Here is a 15,164-nt window from a genome sequence, read left to right on the forward strand (position 1 = left end):
GTTGTACTGGAGCTCTTAAAGAATGGAAGACGGATGTTGGTATAAACACGAATGCCACCATCTAACATCATCCACTTTGACAGCTGGACACTAGTATAAGCACACTTGAGTGTGAGACCAGTCTATATTAGCCTCGGCCAATTGGCTTTACTTTACAATACTGGCATTTTTTAAGTACAGCTGTTTTGTGGCAATTATCAACGTATTTTAGTTCGACCCTCTCCCAATACACTCCAAGAAGTCACTGTTTCCCCCGATAGATTCGTGTGCATTGTTTTGTGTCAACTTTGAGAATGTTAACTGAGGTTCTTCGAACCAGATTCTTTCTGAAAGTGCATGTGTGATCCACAAAAGAAGTTTATCAGACACAAGGACAGGTCAAGTGCTTTACATGATGCATTCAACATAAACACTAAATACAGTATGACACATTACATCATGGGGCGTGGAGAACACAAAAGCTTTTCATCTGAGGTTAGAGGCAGTCAAAGTCAGGACAAGTCTTCTCTCTCCCGGAGGTTTGTTCCAGCTCTCTGGTGCAGAGAAGCTAAATGCTGCTTCTCCATATATAGTGTGGACAGCCCCAAACCAACGAGGGCATGGCAGTGGTACTTTAATCTTCAGGGACCTGAGGACTGGTGTGATGTCTTGTTCAGGACTAAGCAGCTTCATTTGAATGAGCTGAACAACAAGTTTATCCAGATTAACTGAACCACTTTATTTGGAGATCAAACTGAAAGTGAGCACACTTGAGACTTTGCTAATATTCCCTCGTCGAACAAGAACACTGCAGGAAGGGCAGCAGTCGCACAGAGTTGAGGCAGGAAGTGGGACTACAACGTGTGATGCATAAACAATTTTACTCTTCAGTGTGTTTTCTCTTCTAATTAAGTGTGGCTTAGCTGTAAGTTTCTTTCCAACCTGTCTCATCCGTGTGTGTGTTGGTGTGTTAGGCTGTTTTTAGACCGGGCCCAGCTGGAGTACTCTGAGGAGGAGAATAACATCCTTGGTCAGGGTGGCAGTGGGACCATCATCTACAGAGCCCGATATCGTAACCAGCCGGTGGCCATCAAGCGCTTCCACTTCAAGAAGTGTCGACAGCAGTCCATCAGCATCGACACAGGTACTCAGGAAATAAGCTCCTGAAGCAGCATTTAGATTAACTGTGTAGTGAAAGCCAGTATTACACGGCCACTATAACTTTTAACACTACCTAAATTGAAAAGACAGTTTCCTGGCTCTGAATATTGATATGATACAAAGGAAAGACTAACTGAGAATGTGGCCCATAAAAATGACGTGCTGTGATCCACTTTTGAAAAGAATCTGTACTCTGCTGATAATTAGCTTAGCATTCCTTTGTCACCGTCTGACCTCAGTCACTCAACGGTGCAGCCAAATAATGATTCATATTCACACACTGGAGTGTGTCTGTGGTATCCAGTGGAATGTCTTACTGCATCCCATGGTCTTCATCAGCTAATGGAAATGTTAGTTAACCCAGGTGTGGCACATCAGTCAAGTTTTGATAGGAGGTCGGGAGGATGGTAACCCTTATCTCTCTTCAAAGATGATCTGTGGCATCTGATTTGTTAAGATTATTTGGTCCCACTTGTCCCACCTCATATTCATAAAGAGACAAAAGGAGGACACCGATGGAGTAAAGCATGGAGACCTATTGCAGTTGGAACTGATTGTGAACATGATTCCATATGAGCTGCTGGAGCAGCCATTCGGGCACAGATCTATTCTCTGCGTCTCACAGTTGAAAGTATTCCTTTTGCAAACGTTGGTGCTCCCTCTCGTTCCATTCTTTCTTGCCTCAGACACCATGGTGAAACACCTGCAGTCTGCAGAAGCCTGTCGGAGCTTCTCTGAGTTTCGCCAGGAGGCCAGTATGTTGCACTCACTGCAGCATCCCTGCATCGTCTCTCTGGTGGGCATCAGCATCCATCCACTCTGCTTTGCCCTGCAGTTGGCCCCCCTGGGCAGCCTCAACACTGTGTTGGAGGAGAAGCGCAAAGGCACGTAGAGATTTCTGCATCGTGTCACTTCTCACTTGAAGTTGGTCCTAAAGCCTGTTTCTATGTTTTCTCGTCGTAGGCTCCGGGTACATGCCACTTGGTCACATGCTAACTTTCAGAGTAGCCTATCAGATTGCAGCAGGACTGGCTTACCTTCATAGGAAGAGCATCATCTTCTGTGACCTCAAATCTGATAACATCCTGGTGTGGTCTCTGGAGGTCTGTGTATAGATTACCATTATACAGCCATACATTTATGGATTGTTGACAATATTCTGTATTTATCTTGTGTATTTATGAAATAACATCAACATATCAGACTTTGTTAGTGGTAGGACAATAAAGTCCTGAACTTGTTTCCTGTGTTGTTGCTGCTGTTTTCACAGTCCACTGAACTAATCAAGACGGAGACTTGTATTATCTTACCTGTTCATTAATTTTTGTATTGTTTTCCAGGTGCAAGATCCAGTTAACATTAAACTGTCTGACTACGGCATTTCTCGACAAACCTTTCACGAGGGGGCGTTGGGGGTGGAGGGCACACCAGGTTACCAGGCTCCTGAGATCCGACCAGGCATCGTGTATGATGAGAAGGTACTGACCCCATCTCATTAACCCACATTAGGGTTGCGTGTAGCAGTATAGTATGGAGAGGATTAGTATTAAGGCTGCTGCCTGTTGGTACATGCATACATACATACATCCATACATACTGTACATACATACATGCATATATACATGCATATATACATGCATATATACATACTTTACACACATACATGCATACATACATACATACTGTACATACATACATGCATATATACATGCATATATACATGCATACTTACATGCATATATACATGCATATATACATACTTTACACACATACATGCATACATACATCCATCCATACATACTGTACATACATACATACTTACATGCATACATACATACTTTACACACATACATACATACATACTTTACACACATAGATACATGCATACATACTGTACATACATACATACATGCATACTATACACACAATATGCATGCATACATACATACATACATACTGTACATACATGCATACATACTGTACACACATACATGCATACATACATGCATACATACTGTACACACATACATGCATGCATACATACATGCATACATACTGTACAAACATGCATGTATACATACATGCATGTATACATACATGCATACATACTGTACATACATACATACTGTACATGCACGCATAAGTACGTACATGCATATATACATACATGCATACATACTGTGCACACATACATGCATACATACATACATACTGTACATACACGCATACGTACATACATGCATATATACATGCATGCATACATACATGCATACATACTGTGCATACATACATGCATACATACTGTGCATACATGCATACATACATACCGTACATACATGCATGCATGCATATATACACACATACGTACATGCATACATATGTACATACATACTGTACATACATACTGTACATACATGCATATATACATACTGTACATACATGCATACATACATACATACTGTACATACATGCATACATACATACATACATACTGTACATACATACATACATGCATATATATACACCCATACGTGCATGCATGCATACATACATACATGCACACACACGTACGAAAACATATACATGCATACATACGTACAAGATATAAAAATGTATTAATCAACTGATTGTTGCATTAGTAAATGTAACCGACCCAGAGCATGGATACTCCAAAAATAAATAGTGTATTTTAGGATGCCTGTGTCACTTGTAAAGCAAATTGTCTGTTTATTGTCTTGGTAGTTTAATTAGTGACAAAGTCAAATTATTGTGCACATACACAATTGACATTGATCTTGCTCTAGGCCTACTTGACTGATAACCTGAGTTGTTTGAATTCAGCCAGTACGTGTTTTCTCTGCTGACTTCCATTAAGTCCACAGAAGTCTGATATTGCTGGCCTCGGCCCCTCCTCATCCCAGGGGGGCTAACTTTACTAGAGCGTACTGTTTTACTGGCCCTGACTATGTAGAATAAGCTTTCAAAGAGAAGAGAAAAAGCCAATCAGCTCCTCTCCCATAGAATTTGCTGACTTCAGCCAATCAAACTGGCTATTAATTTCACTTTTTGACGAGGTTTAACTATTCTAATAAAATGATGGAGCGAGTGGGAAAGGAATGAAGAGTATAATAGGACATTAAATGAAAAGCAGCTTCATGGCTGTTACCGTGTTTGCCAGCTGTGGGTGTCAGTTGAGCATCTGGACAATCTATAGTAACACAACTAAAAAAGTGTTATTAGCCATTTGTTGGATAATACCACTACTAATGAAAGACTAAAACATGGATTATACTGAAAGAAGAGTGTGCTATAGTCTAGACATGTGTAAAAAAAGTGTTTGACAACTTATTTTGTCTATTCGGTAAAATAATAAATAAATTACAATATTTCATTCCCCATTACATGCCACCAGGGTCCAATTCTTCAAACCTGCTTTAATTTATTTTGGTTTGATCGTGCTTGGAATCAAACAGTAGTTATGTGTAAATATTACATTACATTACATGTCATTTAGCTGACGCTTTTATCCAAAGCGACTTACAATAAGTGCATTAAACCATGAGTCCAAACTCAGAACAACAAGAATCAAGCAAGTACAATTTCTTCAATAAAGTTGAACTACAAAGTGCTATCAGTAAGAGACATTTAAGTGCTGCTAAAGTGTTAAACTACAAAGTGTTAAATGTCAGTAAGAGACATTTAAGTGCTGCTAAAGTGCTACTACGGCTCTACCTTCCCTATTCAAGGTGTAGTCACTAAGATGTGTTTTTAGTCTGTAGAGACTTCCTGTCCTGATGTCAATGGGGAGCTCGTTCCACCAATGAGGAGCCAGAACAGCAAACAGTTGTGATTTTGTTGAGTGTTTAGCTCGAAGTGAAGGAGCTACAAGCCGATTGGCAGAAGCCGAGTGAAGTGAACGATCTGGGGTGTACAGTTAGACCATGTCCTGGGTGTGAGGTTAGACCATGTCCTGGGTGTGAGGTTAGACCATGTCCTGGGTGTGAGGTTAGACCATGTCCTGGTGTGAGGTTAGACCATGTCCTGGGTGTGAGGTTAGACCATGTCCTGGGTGTGAGGTTAGACCATGTCCTGGGTGTGAGGTTAGACCATGTCCTGGATGTAAGGTTAGACCATGTCCTGGGGGTGAGGTTAGACCATGTCCTGGGCGTGAGGTTAGACCATGTCCTGGGTGTAAGGTTAGACCATGTCCTGGGGGTGAGGTTAGACCATGTCCTGGGCGTGAGGTTAGACCATGTCCTGGTGTGAGGTTAGACCATGTACTGGGTGTGAGGTTAGACCATGTCCTGGGCGTGAGGTTAGACCATGTCCTGGGCGTGAGGTTAGACCATGTCCTGGGTGTGAGGTTAGACCATGTCCTGGGCGTGAGGTTAGACCATGTCCTGGGTGTGAGGTTAGACCATGTCCTGGGTGTGAGGTTAGACCATGTCCTGGGCGTGAGGTTAGACCATGTCCTGGGCGTGAGGTTAGACCATGTCCTGGGTGTGAGGTTAGACCATGTCCTGGGCGTGAGGTTAGACCATGTCCTGGGTGTGAGGTTAGACCATGTCCTGGGCGTGAGGTTAGACCATGTCCTGGGCGTGAGGTTAGACCATGTCCTGGGTGTGAGGTTAGACCATGTCCTGGGCGTGAGGTTAGACCATGTCCTGGGCGTGAGGTTAGACCATGTCCTGGGCGTGAGGTTAGACCATGTCCTGGGTGTGAGGTTAGACCATGTACTGGGTGTGAGGTTAGACCATGTCCTGGGTGTGAGGTTAGACCATGTCCTGGGTGTGAGGTTAGACCATGTCCTGGTGTGAGGTTAGACCATGTCCTGGGTGTGAGGTTAGACCATGTCCTGGGTGTGAGGTTAGACCATGTCCTGGTGTGAGGTTAGACCATGTCCTGGGTGTGAGGTTAGACCATGTCCTGGGTGTGAGGTTAGACCATGTACTGGGTGTGAGGTTAGACCATGTCCTGGGTGTGAGGTTAGACCATGTCCTGGATGTGAGGTTAGACCATGTCCTGGATGTGAGGTTAGACCATGTCCTGGGGGTGAGGTTAGACCATGTCCTGGGCGTGAGGTTAGACCATGTCCTGGGTGTAAGGTTAGACCATGTCCTGGGGGTGAGGTTAGACCATGTCCTGGGGGTGAGGTTAGACCATGTCCTGGGCGTGAGGTTAGACCATGTCCTGGTGTGAGGTTAGACCATGTACTGGGTGTGAGGTTAGACCATGTCCTGGGCGTGAGGTTAGACCATGTCCTGGGTGTGAGGTTAGACCATGTCCTGGGCGTGAGGTTAGACCATGTCCTGGGTGTGAGGTTAGACCATGTCCTGGGCGTGAGGTTAGACCATGTCCTGGGCGTGAGGTTAGACCATGTCCTGGGTGTGAGGTTAGACCATGTCCTGGGCGTGAGGTTAGACCATGTCCTGGGTGTGAGGTTAGACCATGTCCTGGGTGTGAGGTTAGACCATGTCCTGGGTGTGAGGTTAGACCATGTCCTGGGCGTGAGGTTAGACCATGTCCTGGGTGTGAGGTTAGACCATGTCCTGGTGTGAGGTTAGACCATGTCCTGGGTGTGAGGTTAGACCATGTCCTGGGTGTGAGGTTAGACCATGTACTGGGTGTGAGGTTAGACCATGTCCTGGATGTGAGGTTAGACCATGTACTGGGTGTGAGGTTAGACCATGTCCTGGATGTGAGGTTAGACCATGTCCTGGATGTAAGGTTAGACCATGTCCTGGGGGTGAGGTTAGACCATGTCCTGGGCGTGAGGTTAGACCATGTCCTGGGTGTAAGGTTAGACCATGTCCTGGGGGTGAGGTTAGACCATGTCCTGGGGGTGAGGTTAGACCATGTCCTGGGCGTGAGGTTAGACCATGTCCTGGTGTGAGGTTAGACCATGTACTGGGTGTGAGGTTAGACCATGTCCTGGGCGTGAGGTTAGACCATGTCCTGGGTGTGAGGTTAGACCATGTCCTGGGCGTGAGGTTAGACCATGTCCTGGGTGTGAGGTTAGACCATGTCCTGGGCGTGAGGTTAGACCATGTCCTGGGTGTGAGGTTAGACCATGTCCTGGGTGTGAGGTTAGACCATGTCCTGGGCGTGAGGTTAGACCATGTCCTGGGCGTGAGGTTAGACCATGTCCTGGGCGTGAGGTTAGACCATGTCCTGGGTGTGAGGTTAGACCATGTCCTGGGCGTGAGGTTAGACCATGTCCTGGGTGTGAGGTTAGACCATGTCCTGGGCGTGAGGTTAGACCATGTCCTGGGCGTGAGGTTAGACCATGTCCTGGGTGTGAGGTTAGACCATGTCCTGGGCGTGAGGTTAGACCATGTCCTGGGCGTGAGGTTAGACCATGTCCTGGGTGTGAGGTTAGACCATGTGCTGGGTGTGAGGTTAGACCATGTCCTGGGTGTGAGGTTAGACCATGTCCTGGTGTGAGGTTAGACCATGTCCTGGGTGTGAGGTTAGACCATGTCCTGGGTGTGAGGTTAGACCATGTCCTGGGTGTGAGGTTAGACCATGTCCTGGGTGTGAGGTTAGACCATGTCCTGGATGTGAGGTTAGACCATGTACTGGGTGTGAGGTTAGACCATGGTGTAAGGTTAGACCATGTCCTGGGTGTGAGGTTAGACCATGTCCTGGGCGTGAGGTTAGACCATGTCCTGGGTGTGAGGTTAGACCATGTCCTGGGTGTGAGGTTAGACCATGTCCTGGGTGTGAGGTTAGACCATGTCCTGGTGTGAGGTTAGACCATGTCCTGGGTGTGAGGTTAGACCATGTCCTGGGTGTGAGGTTAGACCATGTCCTGGTGTGAGGTTAGACCATGTCCTGGGTGTAAGGTTAGACCATGTCCTGGTGTGAGGTTAGACCATGTCCTGGGTGTGAGGTTAGACCATGTCCTGGGTGTGAAGTTAGACCATGTCCTGGGTGTGAGGTTAGACCATGTACTGGGTGTGAGGTTAGACCATGTCCTGGTGTGAGGTTAGACCATGTCCTGGGTGTGAGGTTAGACCATGTCCTGTGTGTGAGGTTAGACCATGTCCTGGGTGTGAGGTTAGACCATGTCCTGGGTGTGAGGTTAGACCATGTCCTGGATGTGAGGTTAGACCATGTACTGGGTGTGAGGTTAGACCATGTCCTGGGTGTGAGGTTAGACCATGTCCTGGATGTGAGGTTAGACCATGTACTGGGTGTGAGGTTAGACCATGGTGTAAGGTTAGACCATGTCCTGGGTGTGAGGTTAGACCATGTCCTGGGCGTGAGGTTAGACCATGTCCTGAGCTTGAGGTTAGACCATGTCCTGGGTGTGAGGTTAGACCATGTCCTGGGTGTGAGGTTAGACCATGTCCTGGTGTGAAGTTAGACCATGTACTGGGTGTGAGGTTAGACCATGTCCTGGGTGTGAGGTTAGACCATGTCCTGGGTGTGAGGTTAGACCATGTCCTGGATGTGAGGTTAGACCATGTCCTGGGTGTGAGGTTAGACCATGTCATGGGTGTGAGGTTAGACCATGTCCTGGGTGTGAGGTTAGACCATGTACTGGGTGTGAGGTTAGACCATGTCCTGGGTGTGAGGTTAGACCATGTCCTGGGTGTGAGGTTAGACCATGTCCTGGATGTGAGGTTATACCATGTCCTGGGTGTGAGGTTAGACCATGTCCTGGGTGTGAGGTTAGACCATGTCCTGGGTGTGAGGTTAGACCATGTCCTGGTGTGAAGTTAGACCATGTACTGGGTGTGAGGTTAGACCATGTCCTGGGTGTGAGGTTAGACCATGTCCTGGGTGTGAGGTTAGACCATGTCCTGGATGTGAGGTTAGACCATGTCCTGGGTGTGAGGTTAGACCATGTCATGGGTGTGAGGTTAGACCATGTCCTGGTGTGAAGTTAGACCATGTACTGGGTGTGAGGTTAGACCATGTCCTGGGTGTGAGGTTAGACCATGTCCTGGGTGTGAGGTTAGACCATGTCCTGGATGTGAGGTTAGACCATGTCCTGGGTGTGAGGTTAGACCATGTCATGGGTGTGAGGTTAGACCATGTCCTGGGTGTGAGGTTAGACCATGTACTGGGTGTGAGGTTAGACCATGTCCTGGGTGTGAGGTTAGACCATGTCCTGGATGTGAGGTTAGACCATGTCCTGGATGTGAGGTTAGACCATGTCCTGGGTGTGAGGTTAGACCATGTCCTGGGTGTGAGGTTAGACCATGTCCTGGGTGTGAGGTTAGACCATGTCCTGGGTGTGAGGTTAGACCATGTCCTGGGTGTGAGGTTAGACCATGTCCTGGGTGTAGACCGGACCCAATCTGTTCGCAGCACGGTACGCAAATATATATCAATATCTATTTTTTGATGGAAGAGCTGGACAGTTTTGTGCAGAAATGGACCAAAACAAATGCTAAGAATATGTGCATAAGGGTGATGGTATTGAAGGCGGAGTGGAAATCAACACAGTAGACAAACTGCAGGGGGGCTAGTGGTCGGTCAGTGAGGTGGAACAGGACAAGACGCCTATAACCACAGAAGTCAGGCGACGGTGGTGGTCAAGTCCTCTGTTCCTTGTTGTTTTGGTACGGGGATGATGGTGGAGGCCTTGAAGCAGGCTGAAACATGGCATGTCTCCAGTGATGTGTTGAAAAGGTCTGTGAACACCAGAGACTAGATCAGCACAGTGTTCAGGGTGGAGGGAGGTACTGGTCTGGCTGACTGTTCTGTTCTTTGAACAGCCCGACCTTGGATTCTACTCGCCTGAGGCACTGTAGCATGAGCCTCCACAGATTGCACACTGTTCGTTGAATGAATACATTAATGAACATAACACACCACCAAATGTAAACCTTTCTACTCTTCCTGTGAGTTTAAGTTTTCAGATCAAGAAACAGTGCTGCAGAATTCCTAGCACCTTTCACACAGACTGTAGCGCGTTCCGCCTCAATGAAAGAGAGGACAGAGTCGTGACGATCTGGTAGCGGATGTGGTCACAGAGCCAAGTTGACGTCTGTGTGAAAAGGAACAGCCGGTATGGCAGAACAGTTGTGAGGTCTTGATGTTATTTCTGCACGCCAACCACCGGGAGATAAAAAAATAAAGCAGCTAACCTACAGCTACCATAATAATAACTAATAATGGCAGCGACTTGTGAGATAAAGAGGTCTGTGAGCTCCGACTAGATTCACCCACCATCATTGATTAGGATACAAGCTGCTGCTGTGTTATTCTGAATGAGACCCCCCTGCTTACCATTCAATGCTAGAATTGGTCAGAAGTCCATCTTTGCTGACATAGCGGTAACCAGATTTGTTCAAGTCCTGTGTCCTGACCAACGAATCCTGACCCTGAGATCAATGCCTAATCTTCTGAGTCAACCAGCTATGCAGGACGGGTCTTGCCCAGAAATACAGTGGGATTCATAATTATATTATAAGTCCCACGAGACGCCGATGCTGTTATGTTAACGTCTATTGCTCCCATGATGCCGGCATGCTATCTGAAATCTGTTGTTTGGTTCAGTGTGAAAAAGCAAAGGTGTAACGGTCGGTATTCTTTACAGCACAATTGCGTAATCTTCTTTGGCTTTTCACTTTTTGAACTGAGGTGAGGCCACCTTTGACCAGAATGTCCAATAAATCTACTGACGATGAGAGTTGATCCCCTGATGATAAGGAGCTCTTCTCTGGTGAAATAACTGTACTATACTGCATCACATGCTTGTACTCATGATTGGATGTCATTGCACTGTGACTTGAACAAATTAAGTCCAAATGTTTTGAGCCGACCCGAAACTTACCCAATGAAAACCTAGCAGAACCAGAACAAATAGGACCCAAGGATAATTAGACCAGAACCGTTCCAAACTGGTTAGTAAAAAGGTAATGTAATAAATTGCATATTCCTCATCTAGTGATGATTTGTATGTTTAATTTTGACTTCAGTATTTGGGTTGAAGCACTTTTGAACAAGCACGACAGGATCAAGTCTCTTCATCTTTCTAAGGATAAAAATGGTGGGCATAATAAAGTCTGAGAAGGTGCTAGACTAGTCAAATGGAGGTCAGGAGGACTTCCTTATATGAATATGCCATGTTGTGTTTGCCATAGCCCCTGTGACACCATAGCGTGTCACAGACCTCAAGTATATATGGAGTCACTACCAAGTGATGTCACCACAGAAGTAGTTCAGTGCTTTTGGCATTGCACAGCTGTTTGGCTCTGCAGTTATTATTCTGGGAGGTCCCACAGGGGCTGAGTCCCCAACTATTATCTGTGACCACTCAGACAGGAATCTATTTGGGTATGTTGGTCCTCAGATATGGGTTTCAAGGATTAGATAAAAGTGAAAAGTGGTGGTCGCCTTTACTTTACAAACAAAAATAAAATGTCAATAACACTTAACAAATTGTAAACAAGAGAGAAAACCTGAGTATATACAGTCCCTTCCCCACCCACTCACATCTGGCTTTTGTCTTCAGTGAAAGGTTACAATCAGGGTTCATTGCCGGGACAAATGAGTCCAGCTCTGATCAGCAGTGATGGAAACATGACACTGGGGTGGACACGCTCATTATTGCTCCTTTTCTGGTGTGATGCTATGTGAATATGTCATAAATGACTCTGGATTGAGAGTTTGACAGTGAATGATTAAGTAACTGATATAAAATAAGAAGTTACTAACTCTGCTTCTGTTGCTGATGCGTCCGGAAAGTTAAACAGGAATTAAAAACAGAGGCCAGTGCAAGTTCACATCTTCAAATGAGTCTAACACCAATTTTAGCAGGTTTTCGAGTGATTCCAAAAAACAAATACATATCCGCTAATTTGGTGAGAAAAAGACGAATGAGCTCCAAAAGTGCTGTGGAATATCTGGTTTGATATTGCATAACATCGCAGGAGGTCTTGATAACCACAGATGTAACTATGAAACTGGACCTGATGTTCCTTGTTTATTCTAAAGGTGGACATGTTCTCCTACGGTATGGTGCTGTATGAGCTGCTGTCTGGGCGGAGGCCAGTGCTTGGTCACCACCAGCTTCAGATTGCCAAGAAGCTCTCCAAAGGCATCCGGCCAGTGCTGGGCAGTTCAGAGGAGGTTCAGTTCTACTGCCTCCAAAGCCTGCTGACTGAATGCTGGGACACAAAGCCTGAGAAGGTGAGCCTACCTGCTTCTTCACACTATTTCAATTGGCCAACGCAGTGTACTGCTCACAGTGTGGTACTTAGTGGTTCAGGAGACCCATGCAAAGACAAAACACTCACAAACACACTGACACACTTGTCAGCCACCATCACATAAACTTAGTTTTAGAACTGGTCATTTTGGTGGTTGGGAAGCCTGTGAGGGCCCTTGACAAATGGGACAGGTAACCTGCCATGCAATACGCCAGTTTAGCTCCTCACTGGCAGGTAGAAAAGTGACAACAGCAACAGCAGAGAGATAGCATGTGTGTCTGCAATGCTCGACAGGGCCAAACTATGTGCAGATAACAAACAATGAATCACAGAAATACATTCGCAGAGCTAAACACAAAATTCAGAGCGTATCAATCCGTCATCTAGAAGCTAACAATGCTAACAGCACGAACAGTGTAAACAACGACATTAGTGCTGACGGAGTTCACCGTGCTAACCCGAGGGTGGGTGCCTAGCTTCCGAGCCACCTCCGCCTCTAGAAGGAACGGCGGTATTGGCTGTAACCGCCGTGTGATTCGCTAGCTACAAGGGCGCACACGCTGGGAATCACATGCACAACACAACACACACAGAGGGGGATTCAGTCTCTGTTCAGGGAGACATTACTCACTCTAGTTAAATATACTTACATAGCTAAATGGTGTTGCTGCTACAATAAGGGGCTGCATTTTAAATTAAGCATCTTTTTAATCAAATAAATGTAATCGTATCAATTTACCCCATAAGTTAGCATGGCGCAATAATGTTTCAGTTTTCAACTCAAACAACCAACGTCAAACAACATATCAGTTACCTTGTGTGTGTGTGTGTGTGTGTGTGTGTGTGTGTGTGTGTGTGTGTGTGTGTGTGTGTGTGTGTGTGTGTGTGTGTGTGTGTGTGTGTGTGTGTGTGTGTGTGTGTGTGTGTGTGTGTGTGTGTGTGTGTGTGTGCGTGCGCACGCGCAGAGGCCGGTGGCCATGCAGTGTGTGAGGCAGATGCAGCAGCCCAGCTTCCCCTGCCTCCGGTATGTATTGCCCTGTGACAGCCACTCGCAGCTCTTCCTGTCCCCGCTGCAGGGACACAGCGCTGTGTTCTGGAACGGAGACAAGGACAACAGGTTTGTTTCAACTCTTTAGTCTGCTAAGGCCATGCATGACAACAACTCCCTCTTCTCAGACATTTCTTGGATTTCTTTTCCCTCACAAACCTATCCAGCTCTAACTATAAACCTGAACCAGTCCTAACTATGAACCTGAACCAGCCCTAACTATAAACCTGAACCAGTCCTAACTATAAACCTGAACCAGCCCTAACTATAAACCTGAACCAGTCCTAACTATGAACCTGAACCAGCCCTAACTATAAACCTGAACCAGCCCTAACTATAAACCTGAACCAGCCCTAACTATAAACCTGATCCAGTCCTAACCATAAACCTGAACCAGCCCTAACTATAAACCTGAACCAGCCCTAACCATAAACCTGAACCAGCCCTAACTATAAACCTGAACCAGCCCTAACTATAGACCTGAACCAGTCCTAACCATAAACCTGAACCAGTCCTAACCATAAACCTGATCCACTCCTAACCATAAACCTGAACCAGCCCTAACTATAAACCTGAACCAGCCCTAACTATAAACCTAAACCAGCCCTAACTATAAACCTAAACCAGTCCTAACTATAAACCTGAACCAGTCCTAACCATAAACCTGAACCAGTCCTAACTATAAACCTGAACCAGTCCTAACCATAAACCTGAACCAGCCCTAACTATAAACCTGAACCAGCCCTAACTATAAACCTGAACCAGCCCTAACTATAAACCTGAACCAGCCCTAACTATAAACCTAAACCAGTCCTAACTATAAACCTGAACCAGTCCTAACCATAAACCTGAACCAGTCCTAACTATAAACCTGAACCAGTCCTAACCATAAACCTGATCCAGTCCTAACTATAAACCTGAACCAGTCCTAACTATAAACCTGAACCAGCCCTAACTATAAACCTGAACCAGCCCTAACTATAAACCTGAACCAGCCCTAACTATAAACCTAAACCAGTCCTAACTATAAACCTGAACCAGTCCTAACTATAAATCTAAACCAGTCCTAACTATAAACCTGAACCAGTCCTAACCATAAACCTGAACCAGTCCTAACTATAAACCTGAACCAGTCCTAACCATAAACCTGATCCAGTCCTAACTATAAACCTGAACCAGTCCTAACTATAAACCTGAACCAGGCCTAACTATAAACCGAGCCTGGTTGGACGAGAAACCTGATTCAGCCCTAACTATAAGCGCTATTAAAGAGGAAAGTCTTAAGTCTATTCTTAAATGAGGTGACTGTGTCTGCCTCCAGGACTGAAAGTGGAAGCTGGTTCCATAAAAGAGGAGCTTGATAACTGAAGGCTCTGGCTCTGGTACTATGAGCTCTCTGGTCAGGTAATGTGGTACTATAAACTCTCTGGTGGGGTAATATGGTACTACAAGCTCCTTAAGATATGATGGTGAGGAGAAGAATTTTAAATGTGATTCTTGATTTTACAGGGAGCCAGTGCAGAGCAGCTAATACAGGAGTCATGTGATCTCTTTTCTTAGTTTTTGTGAGTACACGAGCTGCAGCATTCTGGATCAACTGGAGGGATTTAAGAGACTTATTAGAGCAGCCTGATAATAAGGAGTTGCAGTAATCTAGTCTGGAAGTAACAACATTTTTGCAAGTTACGTAGGTGATAAAAGGCAGTTTGAGTTATCTTTAAACAGGATATATGTTGTTTAACTCCCACATAAAACAAAGATAATCAGAGCTTCCCCCTCCCACCCCCTTACCATAGTAAACAAACCCA

General features: G+C 45.6%; 1 protein-coding gene across 6 annotated transcripts in view; it reads left to right on the plus strand.

Annotated features, from left to right (window-relative positions):
- Positions 1 to 15,164, plus strand: part of lrrk1 (leucine-rich repeat kinase 1) — a 100,380-nt gene that overhangs the window by 72,458 nt on the left and 12,758 nt on the right. For all 6 annotated transcript variants that reach the window (XR_004611525.1, XM_034557651.1, XM_034557659.1 and 3 more), the window contains 6 exons: positions 954 to 1,123; positions 1,827 to 2,024; positions 2,104 to 2,243; positions 2,481 to 2,618; positions 12,094 to 12,288; positions 13,274 to 13,425. Coding sequence is in view for 5 of the 6 variants with exons in the window: in XM_034557651.1 (XP_034413542.1) it covers positions 954 to 1,123; positions 1,827 to 2,024; positions 2,104 to 2,243; positions 2,481 to 2,618; positions 12,094 to 12,288; positions 13,274 to 13,425 (993 nt within the window). In the remaining variant the exon portion in view is untranslated. The remainder of the gene's footprint in view (positions 1 to 953; positions 1,124 to 1,826; positions 2,025 to 2,103; positions 2,244 to 2,480; positions 2,619 to 12,093; positions 12,289 to 13,273; positions 13,426 to 15,164) is intronic.

This window comes from Cyclopterus lumpus, chromosome 3 (genome assembly GCF_009769545.1).
Source record: "Cyclopterus lumpus isolate fCycLum1 chromosome 3, fCycLum1.pri, whole genome shotgun sequence".
Lineage (NCBI taxonomy): Eukaryota > Metazoa > Chordata > Actinopteri > Perciformes > Cyclopteridae > Cyclopterus > Cyclopterus lumpus.